The sequence below is a fragment of the Hemitrygon akajei genome, chromosome 11 (assembly GCF_048418815.1).
Source record: "Hemitrygon akajei chromosome 11, sHemAka1.3, whole genome shotgun sequence".
Lineage (NCBI taxonomy): Eukaryota > Metazoa > Chordata > Chondrichthyes > Myliobatiformes > Dasyatidae > Hemitrygon > Hemitrygon akajei.
Genome location: NC_133134.1, coordinates 10,765,953 through 10,787,111, shown reverse-complemented (window position 1 = coordinate 10,787,111; position 21,159 = coordinate 10,765,953). Strand labels below are relative to the sequence as shown.

At 44.1% G+C, this 21,159-nt stretch overlaps 1 protein-coding gene across 1 annotated transcript in view; it reads left to right on the top strand.

Annotated features, from left to right (window-relative positions):
* The window catches only part of LOC140736324 (uncharacterized), a 134,035-nt gene that overhangs the window by 47,731 nt on the left and 65,145 nt on the right, over positions 1–21,159 (top strand). The window contains exon 10 of the mRNA XM_073062329.1: positions 18,952–19,112. Coding sequence (XP_072918430.1) covers positions 18,952–19,112 — 161 coding nt within the window. The remainder of the gene's footprint in view (positions 1–18,951; positions 19,113–21,159) is intronic.

The following is a 21,159-nucleotide window of genomic DNA, read 5'->3' as shown; positions in this document are numbered from 1 at the left end:
GAAGCTGGCGACTAATTTCAAAGAACATGCTAAAAGGGTTTTTAAGTATATAAATGGTAAATGAGAGTCAAGGGTAGAAACAGGACCAATACGAAATGACGCTGGAGATATTGTAATGAGAGATGCAGAACTGGAAGAGGAACTGCATGTGTATTTTGCATCAGTCGTCAGTGTGGAAGACGTCTGCAGTATACCAGACCATCAATAGTGTCAGGGAAGTGAAGTTTATGCATTGAAAATCACAACTGAAAAGGTGCTCAGGAAGCTTAATGGTCTGAGGGTGGATAAATCTCCTGGACCTGATGGAATGCACTTTCGGGTTCTGAAGAAAGTAGCTGGAGAGATTGAGGAGGCATTTACAATGATATTTCAAGAACTGATAGATGCTGGCATGGTACCAGATGCCTGGAAAATTGCAAATGTTACTCCGTTATTTAAGGAGGGTGGGAGGCAGCAGAAAGGAAACTACAGACCTGTTAGCCTGATATCAGTGGTTGGAAAGTTGTTGGAATTGATTGTTAGGGATGAGATTACAGAGTACCTGGAGGCACAAGATGGGTGTTGGGACCACTGCGTTTAACCAGCATGTTTGTCAATGGTTTGGACTATGGTATTATGAATTTATGGCAAAATTTGCCGATGATACAGACATAGGTGGAAGAGCGGGTAGTGTTGAGGAAATAGAGAGCCTGCAGAGAGACTTAGATAGTTTAGAGGAATGGGCAAAGAAGCGGCAAATGAAATACAGTGTTGGAAAGTGTACGGTCAAGCACTTTATTGGAAGAAATAAACAGGCAGACTATTATTTAGATGAGGAGAGAATTCAAAATGCAGAGATGCAAAGGGACTTGGGCATCCTTGTGCAGGATACCCTAAAGGTTAACCTCCAATTTGAGTCACTATGAAGAAGGCAAGTGCAATGTTGGCATTTGCTTCAAGAGGTATAGAATATAAGAGCAGGGACATGATGTTGAGGCTGTATGAGACCACACAGAGTATTTTCTGCACTTTTGGGCTCCATATTGTAGAAAGGATGTACTGATATTGGAGAGTGTTCAGCGAAGATTCACGGAATGATTCCAGGAATGAAAAGATTACCATGTGTGGAACATCTGGCAGCTCTTGTGCTGTATTCCCTGGAGTTCAGGAGAATGAGGGGGGATCTTGTAAAAACATTCCGAGTGTTAAAAGGCCTGATCAGATTAGATATGGCAAAGTTATTTCCCATGGTAGGGGCGTCTAGAACCAGAGGGCATGACTTCAGGATTGAAGGACGTCCATTTAGAACAGAGGTGTGGAAAAATTACTTTAGTCAGAGGGTGGTAAATCTGTGGAGTTTGTTGCAATGAGAGGCCGAGGAGGCCTAGTAATAGGGTGTATTTAAGACAAGGATAGATAGGTTCTTGATTAGCCAGGGATTCAAAGGGTATGGGGAGAAGGCAGGGGAGTGGGAATGGCTGGAAGACTTGGATTAGCCCATGATTGAATGGCGGAGGTGACTCGATGGGTCAAATGGCCTACTTCTGCTCCTCTATCTTATGGTCTTATGTTGTGGGGAATTGGGACATTATCTTGCCATGTGCCCCCATGAGGTCGGCAAACTTCAGGAATTGTCCAGTCATGGGAGATCTGTTATGGTCCCTGGGGCTTCTCCCATGACAGCGGGGGTTTAAACTCTCGACTTCCCCTGCAGGTGCTGGGTTTTCCTTTGTCACAAAGGAGGACGGCAGTCTGAGACCCTGGGGATCTTAACAAGATTACCAGTAAATATCGTTACCCCGACCATTAACGAACTCCCCCTGTGATTTATTGCAGGCAGCCAAAATTTTCACTAAACTGGATCTCAGGAATGCCTGCTACTTAACTCGGATTCGTCAGGGTGAGAAATGGGAGACGGTATTCAATACTCATAACGGGAATTATGACGACATAGTTATGCCCTTTTGGCTTGTTAACGCCACCAGCAGTTTCTCCGGCATTCATTAATGCTGCCTTGAGGGAGATGTTAAACAAGATTGTCTTTCTGTACTTAGACGACATTTAGATTTTTTTCAACTTCTTATCAGGAACACGTGTCCTATGTTCATCAGGATCTTCCGTGTTTATTAGATAACAAATTACTTGTCAGGATAGAGAGGCCAGGTGACTGGAATGTTAGGTGAATCGGGGGGCTGTGGTGGGGGTGGAGGAATTGATGAAGTGAGAAAAAACGAGCAACTTCAAGAATGATTGGTAATCAGGCCTTTGCAAACTGTGCTAAGTTTAATTTCACTGTACCTGGATGATTTATCACTGTGGAAAAGTTCATTGGTGTACAGAGGGAGTGTGGTACTCTCAGTGGTGTTGTGAGTCACAATGTTGCATTTCTTCTATCAGGGCACTGGAAAAGATTTTGCGACAGTATTTTGAAGGATTTGATACCTCTGCCAACGTTGCTCCTAGTAATGTAACACAGAGGAACTGATGATTTAGCATTAACCATAAGATATAGGAGATGAAGTAGGCCATTTGGCACATCAAGTCTGCTGTTCATTCTGGGCTGATCCAATTTTTCCAGTCATCTCCACTCCCCTGCCTTCTCCCCGTATCCTTTGATGCCCTGGCTAATCAAGAACCTATCTATCTTTGCCTTAAATGCACCCAATTACTTGGCCTCCACAGCCGCTCGTGGCAACAAATTCCGCAGATTTACCAGCCTCTGATATAAGTAATTTCTCTGCACGTCTATTCTAAATGAATGCTCTTCAACCCTGAAGTCGTGCCCACTGGTACTGGACTCCCCTACCATGGGAGATAACTTTGCCATATCTAATCTGTTCAGGTCTTTTAACATTCAGAATGTTTCTATGAGATCCCCCCTCATTCTCCTGAACTCCAGGGGATACACCCAAGAGCTGTCACACGTTTCTCATACGGTAACCCTTTCATTCCTGAAATCATTCTCTTGAATCTTCTCTGAACCCTCTCCAATGTCAATATATCCTTTTTAAAATAAGGAGCCCAAAACTGCACATGATACTCTAAATGTGGTCTTATGAGTGCCTTATGGAGCCTCAACATCACATCCCTGCTCTTATATTCTATACCTCTAGAAACGAATGCCAACATTGCATTTGCCTTCTTCACCACCGACTCAACCTGGAGGTTAATCTTTAGGGTATCCTGCACAAGAACTCCCAAGTCCCTTTGCATCTCCTGCATTTTGAATTCTCTCCCCATCTAAATAATAGTCTGCCCTTTTATTTCTTCCACCAAAGTGCATGACCATACATTTTCCAAAATTGTATTTCATTTGCCACTTCTTTGCCCATTTTCCTACACTATCTGCAGGCTCTCTGTCTCCTTTCCTCATAAAAAGCAACGGTCCCAACACCAACCCCTGTGCAACACCGCTGGTAACCAGCAGCCAGCCAGAACAGGATCCCTTTATTCCCACTCTCTGCTTTCTGCCAATCAGCCAATGTTCCACCAATGTTAGTAACTTCCCTGTAATTCTATGGGCTCTTATCTTGATAAGTAGCCTCATCTATGACACCTTGTCAAAGTCCTTCTGAAAATCCAAATGTACCACATCTACTACATCTCCTTTGTCTACTCTGCCTTGTAATTTCCTCAAAAAATTGCAGCAGGTTAGTCAGTCAGGATTTTCCTTTCAAGAAACCAGCTGGATTTGGCCTATTTTGTCATGTGCCTCCAGGTAGTCCATAATCCTATCCCTAACAATTGATTCCAACAACTTCCCAACTACTGATGTCAGGCTAACAGGTCTATAGTTTCCTTTCTGCTGCCTCCCACCCTTCTTAAATAGGGGAATAACATTTGCAATTTTCCAGGCATCCATTACAATGCCAGAATCTATCAATTCTTGAAAAATCATTGTTAATGCCTTCACAATCTCTCCAGCTACTTCCTTCAGAACCTGAGGGTGCAATCCATCAGGTCCAGGAGATTTATCCACCCTCAGACCATTAAGCTTCCTGAGCACCTTTTCAGTCATGATTTTCACTGCACATACTTCACTTCCCTGACGCTCTTGAATGTCCGGTATACTGCAGATGTCTCCAACGTCCTTTTGTATTGGTCCCATATCTACCCTTGACTCTCGTTTACCCTTTATATACTTAAAAAGCTTTTAGCATGTTCTTTGAAATTAGTTGCCACTTCCTTTCATAATCCATCTTTTCTTTTCTAATGACCTTCTTAATTTCTTTCAAGTTTTTACAAGCTTCCCAATCCTCTATCGTCCCACCATCTCTGGCTTCCTTGTATGCCCCCACTTTTTACTTGTCAACCACTGTAGTGTCCTTCTTCTATTCGAACATTTCTTCTTATTCAAAATATTTGTTTTGCGCTTCCCTCATACTTTATCGCAGAAAAGTGCTGCCATTGCGGCTCTGCTCTCATTCCTGCTTGTCAAACATGGCCAGATCCCCTCTCATACCATTGTTATTTCCCTTATTTAATTGAAAAACCGACACATTGGAATTTAGTTTCTCCTTCCCAAATTTTGAGGTAAACTCAGTCATATTGTGATCACTGTTCCCTAAGAGTTCCTTAACCTTAAGCTCTCTTATCACCTCTGGATCATTGCACAACACCCAATCCAGCACAACTGATCCCCTAGTGGGTTCAGCAACAAGCTGTTCCAAAAAATCCATCACTTAGTCATTCTACAGCTTCTCTCTTGAGGTCCAGTACTGGCCTGGTTTTCCCAATCCACCTTCATGTTAAATTCACCAATGATTATCATGACATTGCCGTTTTGACATGCCTTTTGCATCTCCTGCTGTAATTTATAATCCACATCCCAGCGGTTGTTTGAAGGCCTGTATACAACTGCCATTAGGGTTCTTTTACCCTTGCCATTTCTAACTCAACCCATAGAGACTCTACGCCTTTTGATCCTATGTCATCCATGCTCCTCATCATGCATCCATCATGCAATGCTCCTCAGACAGGATGAAGAGGTCAATACTCCCCAATGCCATTAGGCTTTACAATTCTACCGCCAGGACTTAAGAACTTTTTAAAAGCTATTATTAATGCTTTTTGAGATAGTGATTTAGATGCATATCATATTTTTTACTGAGTTAAGTATTGTATGTAATTAGTTTTGCTACAACAAGTGTATGGGACATTGGAAAAAAGTTGAATTTCCCCATGGGGATGAATAAAGTATCTATCTATCTATCTATCTATCTATCATTCCAATGAATTAATAGTATTTCTTATACATAGGTCCACACCACCCCCTCTGCCTACTAACCTATCTTTCCGATACACCGTATATCCTTGGACGTTCAGCTCCCAATAGCAGCCATCCTTTTAGTCAAGTTTCAGAGTCGGCCACAACGTCATACTTGCCACTTTGTAGTTGAATTTCCATGTTATTTCTTATGCTACGTGCATTCAGATACAACACTTTCAGTCCAGTCGTTCTTGCTTTCTGTTCTAACTGCACCATGCCTCTATTGCCCTGTAATTCATCCCACTGGTTGTGGTTATGCCTCATCTCCTGCCTGTTCATTCTATCATCTCTGTTGCACACTATCTTTGATTTATTTCTGTTTTCCCCTTCCTCAGTCCTATCACTCTGGTTCCCACCCCCCCGTCAAATTAGTTTAAACCCTCGCTAACAGCTCTATTAAACCTGCGCGCTGGAATGTTGGATTCCTTTGGGTCAGGTATAACCCGTTCTTTCTGTACAGGTCATACAACGTCTTGTTCAGCAACCAAGAAGTGTGTCCTGCCCAAATGCATGTTTTCCACGTCATCCAGCGAGGAGATCGGCGAAGGGTCAGGCGGAGCAAATGTCAAGGTTGGCGGAGAACGAGGGTCGGTAGGATAGAAGCTGGGGAATCGCCGGCGCCGCTCTCACTCCTGTTCTGACAGACCAATGTCAAAGCGAATGGCTAAATGGGAGAGCCTTTTAAGGTCCGGTACGGGACGGCGAGATATCAGTTCACCTTTAAGGTTGTTGTTGCACCCTTTGCAGAACATAGTAATCAGATCTTCGCCGTTCCACCCACTCCCTGGAGCCGAAGTTTTGAATTCCATGGAATAGTCAGCCACGCTCCTCGACCCCTGCCTTCTGCCAAGAAGTCTTGCAGCCTCCTGCTGCCCACCGATGGGGTGATTAAACACCCCTTTTAGGGCGTCGCTGAATGGATCAAGAAAGGTGCAGTCGGGGTCTTTTCTCTTCCACTTAGCTGTTGCCCATTCCAGAGCTTTACCAGACGTTGGTAGGGGGATAACGTAAGCCTCGTTACTTTGTTCGGTAGGAAACTTGTGCGGTGTCAGTTCTAACACAAGGGAACACTAGGTTATAAACCTGCGGCTGGCGACTCCCGTCTAAGTGCTCCGGAGCAGACGGATTGAGAAAGCTATCAGCACTTTCTTCCACCGTCCCCAGCTGGCCGTTCTACTCGCTAGATCGGGGTGTACCTGTTTCCTGGGCTTTTAGCTTTTCCTTGATGACAGGGAGGTTCGCGGTCATCCCATACAGCTGATGCTGTGCCCGCTGACCATGGCACTCTGCTTTGCCAGATCTGATCGCACGCCCTATCTTGCCGCGTTCATTTTTTCTAGCCCGATCGTATTGTAAGGGTCACCAGCGAAATCAAATGCAGGAATCATAGAGACTTCGGCAACTCAAACAAAGCTGAAGATTTCTTACAGAAATTAACTGGCAAAACTGACAAGAACTTAAGCAAACTATACAGAATCTAAAGAACTGAAATCACTGGCGACAGACGGAACTCGCCTTGAGTTTCACCGGAGAAAGATCCACAACAATCGAGCAAAGAACATCTACCTTGGGTTCAGTGCTTTATTCGGCATGAATTGGTCAAAAGACTTTCGTAATGATTGTAATTCTTTACTACAGGTGGTTGTAAATTTGAAGTGTACATTAGCAGCTTCTTTATTCATAAGAGTGTCAAAATTTATGGGGAAAAGGTAGCAGAATGGTGTTGAGAGGGTTAAAAATTCCACCATGATGGAATGGCAGAGCAGACTCATTGGGCTGAATGGCTTAATTCTGCTCCTGTGTCTTTATGGTCTTATGGTCTTTTACAGAAATCAGATAACCCAAATACATATTTCCATGAAAACATCCTGATATTCATAGTAGCCATACTGTTTGGTGCTGGGATGGAGACAACTTCAACCACCCTCCGTTGGGCTATGCTACTGATGATGAAATATCCGCAGATTCAGGGTGAGGAACATCTGATTGATGACTGTTTGTCCTCATGTGAGAATTTGGGCTCTAACCCTGCTGCTGAGTGCATTAACCATTTCCTTGTGTTCTGGAAAAACTCCACAATGAAATCACCACTGTCATTGGTTCAGAGCGGTTCACCAGAACTGAAGATCGGAAAAATTTGCCCTGCACTGATGCAGTGATCCACGAAATCCAGAGGTTTGCTCATATTTTGCCATTGAACATCATGCACTCAACAACAGAGGTCACGTGAACCTCAAAGGTTGTTTTCTTCCAAAGGTACGTGAAGTGAAGAGAGGGGCTGATTGATTCTCATGCATTTTCATTCTATGAAAGTGAGAATTGATTGTTTGTGACTAATTTTTTTTAATAAAAATCCTGTGGATAATTTAATTTGACTCAAAACTGATGTACTCAACTTTTTGGAAGAGTCAAGCATTGGTGTGGTGGATGAGATGGGGAGGATAACTTGCACTAAAATGGACATAGGTCTTTTGTAATACACACAGGATATTGGAGAAACTCAGCAGGCCAGGCAGCATCTATGGAAAAGTGTCAAAAGTTTTTTTTTTGTTGCTCTAAATGTGTATCTCTTGTTTAATTTTGCATCATTAATAGTTCTGCTGTAAATGTTCTGTTTCTGCAAAAATCACTCCACTCTTTTGTGGGTAAAGGAGGTAAAAGCTGGAAATTAAAGACCAGGTCACCTGTTTTCGGTGGTTGGAGAGACATGAGTCCATTATGAAGGATGATGTTTTGGGTTGCTTGGAGACCTGTGATGAACTAGGTCAAAGTCCTTCAGAGGAAACCTTGCCTGACAAATCTTTTGGATTTCTTTGAGGAAATAACAAGCAGGATATACAAAGGAGAGTCAGTGGAAGTTGTTTCCTTGGATTTTCATAAGGCCTTTCACAAGGTACCACAGATGAGGCTTCTGGATCGTCTAGGCTTATACTCGCTGGAATTTAGAAGATTGAGGGGGGGGGATCCTATTGAAATGTATAAAATTCTAAAGGGATTGGACAGGCTAGATGCAGGAAGATTGTTTCCGATGTTGGGGAAGTCCAGAATGAGGCGTCACAGTTTAAGGATAAAGGGGAAGCCTTTTAGGACCGAGATGAGGAAAAACTTCTTCAAACAGAGAGTGGTGAATCTGTGGAATTCTCTGCCTCAGGAAACAGTTGAGGCCGGTTCATTGGCTATATTTAAGAGGGAGTTAGATATGGCCCTTGTGGCTAAAGGGATCAGGGGGTATGGAGAGAAAGCAGGTACAGGGTTCTGAGTTGGATGATCAGCCATGATCATTCTGAATGGCGGTGCAGGCTCAAAGGGCCGAATGGCCTACTCCTGCACCTATTTTCTATGTTTCTATGTTTCTAAGAACAGGATAAGATAATAGTGTAAGTTTTGTGATGCTATGTGCCTGTGATGCTCCTGCTTGCAGGCATCTTTTTGCACCTGAGCATTCATGTATTTGGACATCCGCTGATAAACTCATCCTGAGCTGAAGAATAATGAAAAATGTTAGTAAAGAATCTCAAAGAATTTCACTGGAACTTTATCATTCAAGATGTAACATTGAGATGTTGATACTGCTCAGTCCATCACAGGCAAAGTCCTCCCAACCGTTGAGCACATCTATATCGAATACCAACATATGAAAGTAGCATCCACTCTCATGGACCCCCACCGTCCAGACCATGCCCTTATCTCTCCACTACCATTCAGCAGGGTGGTCAGAAGCCATAGGACCCACAATACACAGTTCAGGAGCATACTATTTGTGTCTCATTTTTTTCATAGAATTATGTTGTGTTTCTATAAATGCCTGCAAGAAAATGCATCTCAAAGTAGTAAATGTTAGCATTTATGTACTTTTATACCAAATTGTCTTCGAACTTTGGACTATTGCAGTCAAGGTTAAGATATTTAAATGGTATCTAAGGGAGACCTTTCTCACCCGGAGATGGTGAGGCTCTGCAATAAATGTATTTTGAAATTATTGAGATATTGTGATAAGCTTAATGAAGGAGGAATGTTTTAAGAAGTTGCTTTGTTCATGGCTGACACCGAAGTCAGAGCTCCACTGAGAAATTAGCATGCTGCCGTCAGACACAACAACTTAAGTCTCAACGTGGACAAGATCAAAGTGGTGACTGTGCACTTTAGGAAGGTACAGGCTGACTGACCACTCCTCACTGCACACACTGTACATGGCTCAACTATGGAGAGAGTTAGGAGTACCACGTTTCTGGGAATGCACATAATGGACAATCTCACCTGCTCCTTCAATGCCACCTCAGCGTTTCCATTTCTTGAGAAGAGTGAAGCAAGAGAGACTCCTCCCAATTTTTACAGGACTGCCATGGAGAGTGTTCTGACTAGCTGCATCATTGGATGGTACAGGAACTGCAAGGCATCTGACTGTAAGTTGCTACAAAGGAGTGCAAGAACTTCTGAGAAGATTTTTGGAGCTTCTGTTCCAGCCATCAGAAATATTTATCAGGAGTACTGTCTACAGGGGGCCCTTAGCTTTTTCAATGACACATCTCATCTGTCCAACAATTTTGACCCCCCTACCATCAGGCAGCAGATACAGTAGTTGTGCTTTGGACAAGAACTGTGTGGATTTGAAATAGCATCTTTCCCCAGTCAATAAGACTACTGAACTTCCTGCAATCACCAAGCTCTCAGCACACATGAAGTTCCCATAGCATTATACCGTTTAACTTATAACTCGTGTCATAAATGCTCATTATTTGTTAATTTAGTACTGTTGATATTACTTTATGTGTGAGTTTTCTGTACTGTGCAGCTTGGTCTGAAGCAACGTTGCTTCATTTAGCTAAATAACAATGCATTGAACCTGAACTTGAACTTTAAGATAAGTGAGTGACAGAAAGGGAATTCCAGAGGTCAATGCTCTGCTGCACCAGCTTCTGGTCTTCATGTTTGGCTTAGCTACTAAACCCAGCAAAACATTTTCAGCTGACAGCAGAAGGGGCAAAGGTAGGTTATTGATACCTTAAAACCATTTGCTTTGGGCAGCGGTAGCTCGTCAACTCATCTTGGAAAAGAAAAACTCTCTTTTTAAAACTCCACTGCATTACAGCTATACCCACTAGGTAAACTCTAAGGGAAAACTCCAGAGTTAGAGTCCCTAAGGCTCCCTAACTACTCAGCTACATTGAGTTCAATGCTGCTGGTGCTAAACTGTAATCAGACTCTGCCTTTTCTTTGGATTGCTCAGCTGCAAGGGAGAGGGGGAGCCTGTTAGATGGACAACAGGTTGCTCTCCATAATGTACTGACCTGGCTAGCACATCATACAGATATCTAGGATGCAACATCCATGGTTGAGCCCGAACAACAGAGCTCAGAATGCACTGAAGATGAGGACTCAGCTGACCTTGGGCTGAGTGAAGCACGTTGGAGATCTGTTAGAGGTACAAATGTACCTGAAGTGTGGAATAGTGGCTAATTTGTTAATTCCGTTCTGGTGTAACTACTTCCGGTGATAATTCACAGAAGGAATAACTGTAAATTGTAAATTATATTCTTAGGTCACACCAGTGATCCCTTTGCTAACCTCGGTGTTATACGACAAAACTCAATGGGAAAACCCAAATAACTTCAACCCTTTCAACTTTCTGGATGCTGATGGGAAGTTTGTGAAGAGAGATGCCTTTGTTCATCTTTCTATGGGTAAGAATTTAAATTGCTGGGTTGTACGTTGGTGGGATTTATCCTCTGACATGCCCCAATGGACAAAGGCATGGCGGTGTCAGGGATAAGCAGTTTCAGATGGTAAAGCAGATACAGGTGGGTGTTGGAAAGTGATTCATGCAGCATGGAAACAGGCCATTCAGCCCATAACTTGATGTAATCAATTGATACTGATGGGTGCCCATCACATATTCCTGCCCTTGGACAGTAACCTTCTATGCCAAAATAATCTCAGTGATCACCTAACACTACTTAAATGCTATCAACACCTCTGCTTCTACCACTCTCTCAGGCAGTGATCTTGTCTATATCCCTCAGTTTTATAATTCATATAATGCAAAGACACCCAGCAGATTTTATATGGCCCCATTCCAGGGAAAACAGACCAAGCTTAACTGGAGGACTTCATCCAGGAAGCATCCTGGTGATCTGCTCACTACCCACTTAATGCTATCACATCATGAAATAAAAGGAGTGAATGGTGGAAATACTCAGCTGGTCAGTCAGCATCAGTGGAGGGAGAACCAAGATTACTATTTTCTGTTAATGTCTTTTTGTGGAACTAGAAATACTTGGGAAACAATGGTTGAAGTTGCAGAGAAGTTGGGTGGACTCTGAGGGATGAAGGGAATGTCCATGACAGGGTGAAGATCAAGAGAAACTAATGACAATGATGAGGGTGGTGCTGGCCGAGTGAGTAACAAAGACACATGGGAAGGGAGGCAGATAACCTGATGAGAGGAGGTGAATAAGGATAGCAGAATATGGCCAGAGCAATGGGAAACACAGGATGGTTGGAAATCTAAGTGAAAGAGAAAGCAAAGAACATACAGCAGCCATGCAGCATCTGTAGAGAGAAATACAATTAATGTTTACGTCAGATACCTTGAATTCAGATTATAAAATGTTACTGTTCAGTGTCTTGGGGTGAGGGTGAACAACTCTGGTTTTTGAAAATTGACATTGTTCTGCCACTCTGTTTTGCAGGACGCAGGGGGAGACCCTGGCCAGAATGGATCTTTTCCTGTTCTTTACCATCCTGATACAAAGGTTCAGGTTTCAAGTTCTGCCAAATGATGACTGACAGGAAATGATAAAGCAGTGGTTGTCTGTGTGTGGAGGGCTGGATTAGTGGGTGGTGTTGTTCAGCCTTACTTCTTCAGGAAAGCTACTGTAGTTGAGTCTGGTGGTTCTGGTGTGGATGCTATGTCACCTCTTCCCCTGATGGGAGTGGGACAAGCAGTCTCAGAGCAGCACTGCACTTGACCCTTTCCTTCACCTCCTCCCCCACCATCTCACAGTCCATTCACCAAGAAATTTTGAAAATATCATTGCTTTATCCTTTCTGATGATCTACTGAAATAAACAGAAATAATAATCAGTGTGATCAGTTCTTTAATGTTTAACCAATCTATTTGGTAATGAAGAAATACTTATCCCATTAAACAAATCCCTTAATAAATATCAGCACCTTAGGTATGAGCTATAACTCGGTACGATGCCCAGTCACACTCAAAGGATATCAGCTTCAAGTCTTTCTCCAGGCATTTCAGTGTAAATGTTGTAGAGCACAATAAATGGTTTCAGGTGAGAGTCTCTGCATGTCCAGGCGTTGCTTGTCCCTCAATGCAACGATGGATTATTTGATAAATAGAGCATTGCTGCTTCAGGAAGTTTAAAGTACATACTGAGTGCTGATTTTCAAAAATTTTTGCCAGATTGCAAGAACCAATGAATAAGCATCTCTGGCTAAAATAAAATTAAAGAAAACACTGAGTCCATTTGGATAGATCTCAGGAAAAGGGTGCAATAACACTGATAGAATTCTACTGCAGACCACCCCACAATAGCCACTGGGCATTAAGGAACAGATATGTAATTACATTAGTGAAGTATGTAAAATAATTGGGTTGATGTCTTGGAGATTTCAACTTCCCTGATAGAAACTGGGACCTTCTTAGCACCAGGGGTTTAGACGGGGCAACACTTGTTAACTGTATCTAGGAAGGTTTCTTAAATCTCTATGTGGATGGTCCAATGAGAGGAGGCCTTCACTGGACCTGGTGTTAGGTAAGAAGCCTGGCCAGGTGACTGACATTTCAGCAGATGGACAGTTTGGGAACAGAGACCACAATTCCTTAGCTTTCAGGAATGCAATAGACAGGGATAGATTTGGCTCATGTGGGAGAGTTTCAAATTGGAGTAGGGCAAATTAAGAGAGCATTAAGCAGAAGCAAAGAACTATTAATTATGAACAATTTCTCTGACAAGTGGGTTTGAAGATAAATTGCATAGGAAAGGTATGTTCCCCTTAGAAGGACAGGAATGGAAAGATCAGAGAACCTTGGATGTCAGAGGTGTTGAATTTACTCAAGAGCAAAAATGAAAATTATGTAAAGCTTTGGAGGTTAAGATCAATCAAAACACGTGAGTATAAAGAAGCCAGAAAAGAACTGAAGGAGGGAATTAGGAAAACTAAGAGGGGCCATGAAAAGTCCTTGGAAAGCAGGATTAAAGTGAATCCCATGGCAATCTATACCCACATCAAGAGCAAGAGGATAACTAGGGCGAAGGTGGAACCGCTCAAAGATAAAGATTGGAACATTTGCTTGGATGCAGAGAATGTGAGTGAGATGCTTTACGAGTACTTTGCTTTAGTATTTACAGAAGAAAATGATGGAAGATTAGGAGATCAGTGCTGAGTGTACAAATATGTTAGGACATTTCAAGGTTAAGGAGGAAGACATGCTAGGCCTTGTAATAACTATTAATGTGAATATGTCCGCAAGGCCTAACGGGATTTTTCCCAGGTAACTGAACAAGGCAAGATATGAGATTGCTGAGGCCCTGTCCAGTATCCTCATGCCTGTTCTAGCCATAGATGAGGTCCTGGAGAGCTGGCTAGTGGCTAATGTTGTACCTCTAGGCAAGAGGGGAACAAGGGAAAATCCTGGGAATTATAGACAAGTAAATCTTACATCAGTTGTAGCAAAATTGAAGGAGAAATTTCTCAGGGACTGTATATGTAAGCATTTGGAAACCCAAAGCCTTATTCGGGGGAGCCAGCATAGCTGGCGGTGCCTTATCAACTTGATGTGTTTTTGACAAGGTGCTGAGAGAAGTTGATCAGGGTAGGGCAGTAGATATTGTCTTCACTGATTTAGTAGGGCATTTGACAAGTCCCTCATAGGAGGCTATTCCAGAAGATGAAGGTGCATGGGATCCACAGTGACTCAGCAGCAATGGCATGCGTTTCTGGGAAAAAATGAAGAAGGTGCAGGAAATATGTATTCCAAAAATGAAGATATATTTAAATTGTAAAATAGTACAACCATGGCTGACAAGGGAAGGCAAGGCTATATCAAAAGCAAAAGGGCATACAACAAAGCAAAAATTAGTGGGAAGATAGAGGATTGGGAAGTTTTTAAAAACCTACAGCGAGAAATTAAAAATCGTTAGAAGGGAAAAGATGAAATATGAAAGCAAGCTAGTAAATACAAAGGGCGACGCTCTCTCCCGGCAGTTCGACGAATCTGAAGACAATGGCAATCCAGAACCCATTCCTCCTCGTTCCGTGTATTTTTCTCTTAAACCCGAGTTGGAACTCCCCAGAGTTTCTTTGAGTGAGAGAGATGTCCATAAGATTCCCAGCTGCACCGGAGTTGATAAACGCGTGAAGTCATGGGTTTGATACCTCCACGATATTACACACTTAGGGGAAGCTGACTGAAGAGAGAACTGACCTGTCAGGAATTTCCCCCCCCCCACCCTCTTTTACTGGACGCCGCCCGGAAGTGTCTTGGATCATCACAATAGAGGCAGGAACCTGTTCTCCCGCGTCGCTCCCATTTCTCCTGAGAAAGCATGCGCCCCATTTGTCTTGTCTTATCCATGCTGCACCAACTGCCGCCACTGGACAAGAGCAGTGTGTGGTTAAGTGCCTTGCTCAAGGACACACACGCTGCCTCGGCTGCGACTCGAACTAACGACCTTCAGATTGCCAAGTGGGCTGGATGGCGAGGGAGGGGGAGAGGCCGAGGAAAGATGGTGATCAGACGGCGCGTAGGAAGTATGAAACGTTCTTTCCCTGCGCTACCCAGTCACCCATTCGTCAACTCCAATAGACAGATTAATCAGGCCGTCCTGACCACCCTGCTCGTCCGGGCCGCGATCTCATGCCGGACCCTGCGTTCAGTCCACGCGGGAAGACAGTGATGAAAGATCCGTCATTCCAACCCGTTTCTACTGGAAGGGTATGGAATCTAACTGCACAGGCTCTCATCGTTCCTCTGCCTTGGCAATAGACAATAGACAATAGACAGTAGGTGCAGGAGTAGGCCATTCGGCCCTTCTAGCCAGCACTGCCATTCACTGTGATCATGGCTGATCATACACAATCAGTACCCCGTTCCTGCCCTCTCCCTATATCCCTTGACCCCGCTATCTATAAGAGCTCTATCTAACTCTCTCTTGAATGCATCCAGAGACTTGGCCTCCACTGCCTTCTGGGGCAGAGCATTCCACATATCCACCGCTCTCTGGGTGAAAGAGTTTTTCCGCATAGGTCCAAGAGTCGGTGGGCAGCTTCCTGACCCCGTACTGGAACATCAAGTACCCTCCTTAACTCTGCCACGAAATGTCGGAACGACTGGGCTGCAGGGTATCCTTGCTCCTGTGAAGCGTTGAACAGGCTGAGTGGAGGCCCATCAAGACTGACCATGTAAGCCAATTTTCGTGCATCATCATCAAAATGACCAGGCTGTGCTTGGAATGTCAGCTCGCATTGGGTAATAAAATTCCTGTAAACATCGGGATCACCAGAATATCTGCCTGGCGGTGGAACACTTGGCACCTGTACAGAGTCAGCTCTGGTCCGGGCGCGGGAGCATTGGTAGCAGAGCTTGTCGGGGCAGTAGAAAAGGAGGACCTATTAGATGCTGGGAGTGGGACTTAGGCAGCCAGAAGCTGCTGAATTGCGTTGGCAAGAACATTAATGGCTGTTAGCTGATGCTGGCTGTTCACAGTAAGTTCGTGGACGGTGGCCAGAGAGTGCGGAAATCGCAGCTACCTGACTTCGATTGTTTGTGGTGAGTTGTTCAATCATTGAGGCCTGTTCCTCCAAATGAGACTGGACTGTCAGCACGAGATTATCTGCCTCATTGCCTCCGTAAATTCACTGAGAATAAATTCCATTGCCTGTAGCTTGTCTCCTACCTGACCAATGAATCTCACAGTGTGGTGAACTACATATACCTGACTGGACACGCCCCCCTGCTGACTGCTCCTGTGGCTCCTCCCACAGACCCCTGCTGACTGCTCCTGTGGCTCCTCCCACAGACCCCCTGCTGACTGCTCCTGTGGCTCCTCCCACAGACCCCTGCTGACTGCTCCTGTGGCTCCTCCCACAGACCCCTGCTGACTGCTCCTGTGGCTCCTCCCACAGACCCCCCGCTGACTGCTCCTGTGGCTCCTCCCACAGACCCCCTGCTGACTGCTCCTGTGGCTCCTCCCACTGACCCCTGCTGACTGCTCCTGTGACTCCTCCCACAGACCCCCCGATGACTGCTCCTGTGGCTCCTCCCACAGACCCCTGCTGACTGCTCCTGTGACTCCTCCCACAGACCCCCCGATGACTGCTCCTGTGGCTCCTCCCACAGACCCCCCGCTGACTGCTCCTGTGGCTCCTCCCACAGACCCCTGCTGACTGCTCCTGTGGCTCCTCCCACAGACCCCCCGCTGACTGCTCCTGTGGCTCCTCCCACAGACCCCTGCTGACTGCTCCTGTGACTCCTCCCACAGACCCCCCGCTGACTGCTCCTGTGGCTCCTCCCACAGACCCCCCGCTGACTGCTCCTGTGGCTCCTCCCACAGACCCCTGCTGACTGCTCCTGTGGCTCCTCCCACAGACCCCTGCTGACTGCTCCTGTGACTCCTCCCACAGACCCCCCCGATGACTGCTCCTGTGGCTCCTCCCACAGACCCCCCCGATGACTGCTCCTGTGGCTCCTCCCACAGACCCCCCGATGACTGCTCCTGTGGCTCCTCCCACAGACCCCTGCTGACTGCTCCTGTGGCTCCTCCCACAGACCCCCCGATGACAGCTCCTGTGGCTCCTCCCACTGACCCCTGCTGACTGCTCCTGTGGCTCCTCCCACAGACCCCTGTATAAAGGCGATTGGAGGCACTGCCCCTCCCTCAGTCTCCAAGATGTTGTGTGATGGTCTCTTGCTGCTGATAGTGCTCTCTCTTCCAGCTAATAAAAGCCTGTCTCTCGCCTCATGTCTCCGAGAGTTATTGATGGTGCATCAATTTTATTAGCTGGAATTTTAAAACATGGAGAGTATTTTACGTCCAGAAAATTTGAAGCAATGAGTTCAAAAGTCAATAGGTTATGTTGCAACTTTATAAAACTCTGGTTGGGCCATGTCTAGAGTATTGGATACAATTCTGGTTGTGACATTATAGGAAGGCTGTTGAGGCTTTTGAGAGGGTGCAGAAGAGGTTCACGAGGATGCTGCCTGATTTCCAGACGTGCTATCATGCGAGGCTGGATAAAGTTGGGTGATTTTCTCAGGATCACCAGAGGGTAAGGGGAGAAATAAATGAACTGCACAGGGAAGAGAAAAAGCTTAAAAAGTAAAGTTGCAGTTTCAAAAAGACCATTAATCTGCATACAGTTGATGAAAAATCTGATTATGATGAGACTAAGACAGGACTGTATAGCTAGAGATTTATATTGTGAAAACTGACAACAGATAAGGTATATGACTTACACCAGAAGTGAACAGCAAATTAGTTATATTGGAATTGGATACTGGCTCGACTGTTTCAACTCTTTTAGTGATTATGCAGGAAGTTTGAAGTTAATAACTCATCTCCTTCTACCTTAGGCCACGAACATATCAAACACCTCTGAGTTATTAACTGATGAGTTATTAACTTCAAACTTTCTGCATAATCACTCAAAGAGTTGAACTGCATGTGCATGTAACAAGAGCTGTATAACTCAACTCCTTCTACCCTAAGCCACAAACTTATCAATCACCCTTTGCTGTGGACACTTCCTGGAGGTCCAAGATCCGTATGCTCCATGACCGCTGGACTAAGTGTGTAAAATATAGGAGTGGACTATGACCATGTCCACTCTACGAGACTTTGGGATGGACAAGAAAACTATTGAAGATAAAATCACTGAGGAAGCCCATTTCCTGATAAAAAATGTTTGAATCCCATAAAGGTAAGTCCAAGTGAGTAAACATAAAAAAACATAGAACATAGAACATTATAGCATAATGAAGGCCCTTCAACCCAGGATGTTGTGTTGTCCTTTTAACCTACTGTAAGATTATTAATCTAACCCTTTCCTCTGACATAGCCCTCCATTTTTCGATCGTCCATATTTCTATCTAAGAGTGTGTTAAATGCCCCGAATATATCTGCCTCCACCAGCATTTTCCATGCACTCATCACTTTCTATTGGTTAATAGAAATACTTAATATATATAAACTACACCCATACTTGTGAAATTCCTTCAGCATCTGATGAAGCATTGTTGTACAATAACCACCCTGTCTATTAACAATCAAAAATAAAACAACCACCACTATTAAAATTACCAAGGCATTTCCAGGCCGACTCTCTAAGCCCCCGATGTTTTTGTTCCACTTTAAACCTGCCCTCTAATTTTCAGAAGTGGAGGAAAATCGGGTATCAAGTCAGTGACAACTAAATGAATGCCTGGATCAGAGTTGGAGCCCTCTCCCCAGAAGTTCTGGGTTCCTTGTGGCAATACAAGATGAAGCGGTTACCGCAAAAATTATTATGTAATTGATGGATATATCCATTTAAAACCCACACAACTTATAGAAATCAAAAAGGGGAAAACACCAGAAATATGCTGAATTAAAAGAGGAAATTGAAAGACTATTTGCGGTACTTAATAAAGAGTCCAGTGGTATTCTGCATTGTCAGTAACTTGTCAATGATCTGTGTTTCTGCAGGCCAAGAATATAATCCAACCATTCAGTTAAATGCTGCTGTGGCCAATATCATCTGTTCCATAGTTTTTGGTGATAGATTTGATTATGAAGACATGACATTCATCGATTTGGTAAAGAGAGTGAATGAAGACTTTCAGCCTGCTGGTTCTCCTGTGGTTCAGGTAAATCTCATCATTCACCAGAATTGTAAATATACACTCCGGGTGATACACCTGTACACCTGCTCGATAATGCAAATATCTGATCCACCAATCATGTGTCAGTAACTCAATGCATGGGGGCATGCTGACATGACCAAAAGGTTCAGTTATTGATCAGACCAAATATCAGAAAGGGGAGGAAATGTGATCTTAACCATGGAATAAAACCACAAGATGCAGGAGCAGAATTAGGCCACTTTCTTGCCTATTCTTGTGATGTGTCTAAGTCCTTCTGCAGCCTTCCTGTTTCCTCAACATTGCCTGTCCCTCCACGAATCTTTGTACCATCTGAAAACTTGGCAACAAAGCCATCTATTCCAATGTCTAAATGACTGATATACCGTATAAAAAGAAGCAGTCCCAACACCGACCCCTGTGGAACACCATTAGTCACTGGGGCAACCAACCAGAAAAGGAATGTTTTATTCCCACTCGCTAACTTCAACCAATCAGCCAATACTCTCACCATTCTCGTAACTTTTCAGCAATAGCATGGGCTCTTAACTTGGTAAGCAGCCTCGTGTGTGGCACCTTGTCAAACGCCTTCTGAAAATACAAATATAATCCTTCCACTACATCCCCTTTGTCTATCCTACTTCTGATCTCCGCCCAATTTGGTATCCAATCAATGTCCCACTGTAACCTCTGACCACCCACCAGACTATCCACAACACCTCCAACCTTTGTGTCATCAGCAGGCTTACCAATCCACCCTTCTACTTCTTCATCCTTTTCCCTTCTGTGGGCAAGCCAATTCTGGATCCACAAAGCAAGATCTCCTTGGATCCCATGCCTCCTTACATTCTAAATGAGCCTTACATGGGAACCTTATCAAATGTCTTACAGAAATCCACTATATCTACTGCTCTACCTTCATCAATATGCTTAGTTACATCCTCAAATAATTCAATCTGACTTGTAAGGCGCAACCTGTCCTTGACAAAGCCATGCTGACAATCCCTAATCAGATTATGTATCTCCAAATGCTCATAAATCCTGCCTCTCTGGATCTTCTCCAACAATTTGCCAACCACTGAAGTCAGATGATCTATAATTCCTGGGTCATTTCAACTCCCTTTCTTGAACAAGGAAACAACATTGCAACCCTCCAATCCTCTAGTACTTCTCCTGTGCCCATTGACGATGCAAAGACCATCACAAGAGGCTCAGCAATCTCCTCCCTCAATTCCCATAGTACCCTGGGGCATGTCTGATCTGATCCTGGTGACTTATCTAACTTAATGCTTTTCAAAACCACCAACTTCTTTCTTAATGTTTATTTACCCAAGCGTTTCAGTCTGCTGTATGTCATCCGCACGATTGCCAAGGTCTTTTTCCCTGGTGAATATTTGAAGCAAAGTATTAATTAAATACCTCCGGTACCTCCTCCAACTCCATGCACACGTTTCCACTATCGTACCTGGTTAGTCCTATTCTCACACGGCTCATCCTCTTGCTCTTCACATACTTGCAGAATGCCTTGGGGTTTTTCTTAATCCTGCTCATCAAGGCCTTCTCATAGCCCCTTCTGGCTCTCCTAATTCCATTCTTTAGCTCCTTCCTAGCAGCCTTGTAATTTTCTAGAGCTCTAACAGTACCTAGTTTCTTGAACCTTTTGTAAGCTTTTCTTTCTCCTTAACTAGATTTTCTACATCCTATGTACACCATGGTTCTCTGACTCTACCATCCTCTCCCTGGCTCAATGGAACATACCTATGCAGAACATCATGCAAATGTTCTCTGAATATATTCCACATTTCTGCCATGCATTTCCGTGAGAACATCAGCTTCCAATTAATGCACCCAAGTTCCTGCCTAATAGCAGCATATTTCCCCCTACGCCAATTATATGTATCCCCAAATTGTCTGCTCCTATCCCACTCCAGTGCTATGGTGAAGGAGATCAAGTTGTGGTCACTACCTCCAAAATACTCTCCTACTGAGAGATCTGACACATGACCATGTTCATTTCCCATTACAGTCTCTCCTCTGGTTGGCTTATCTACAT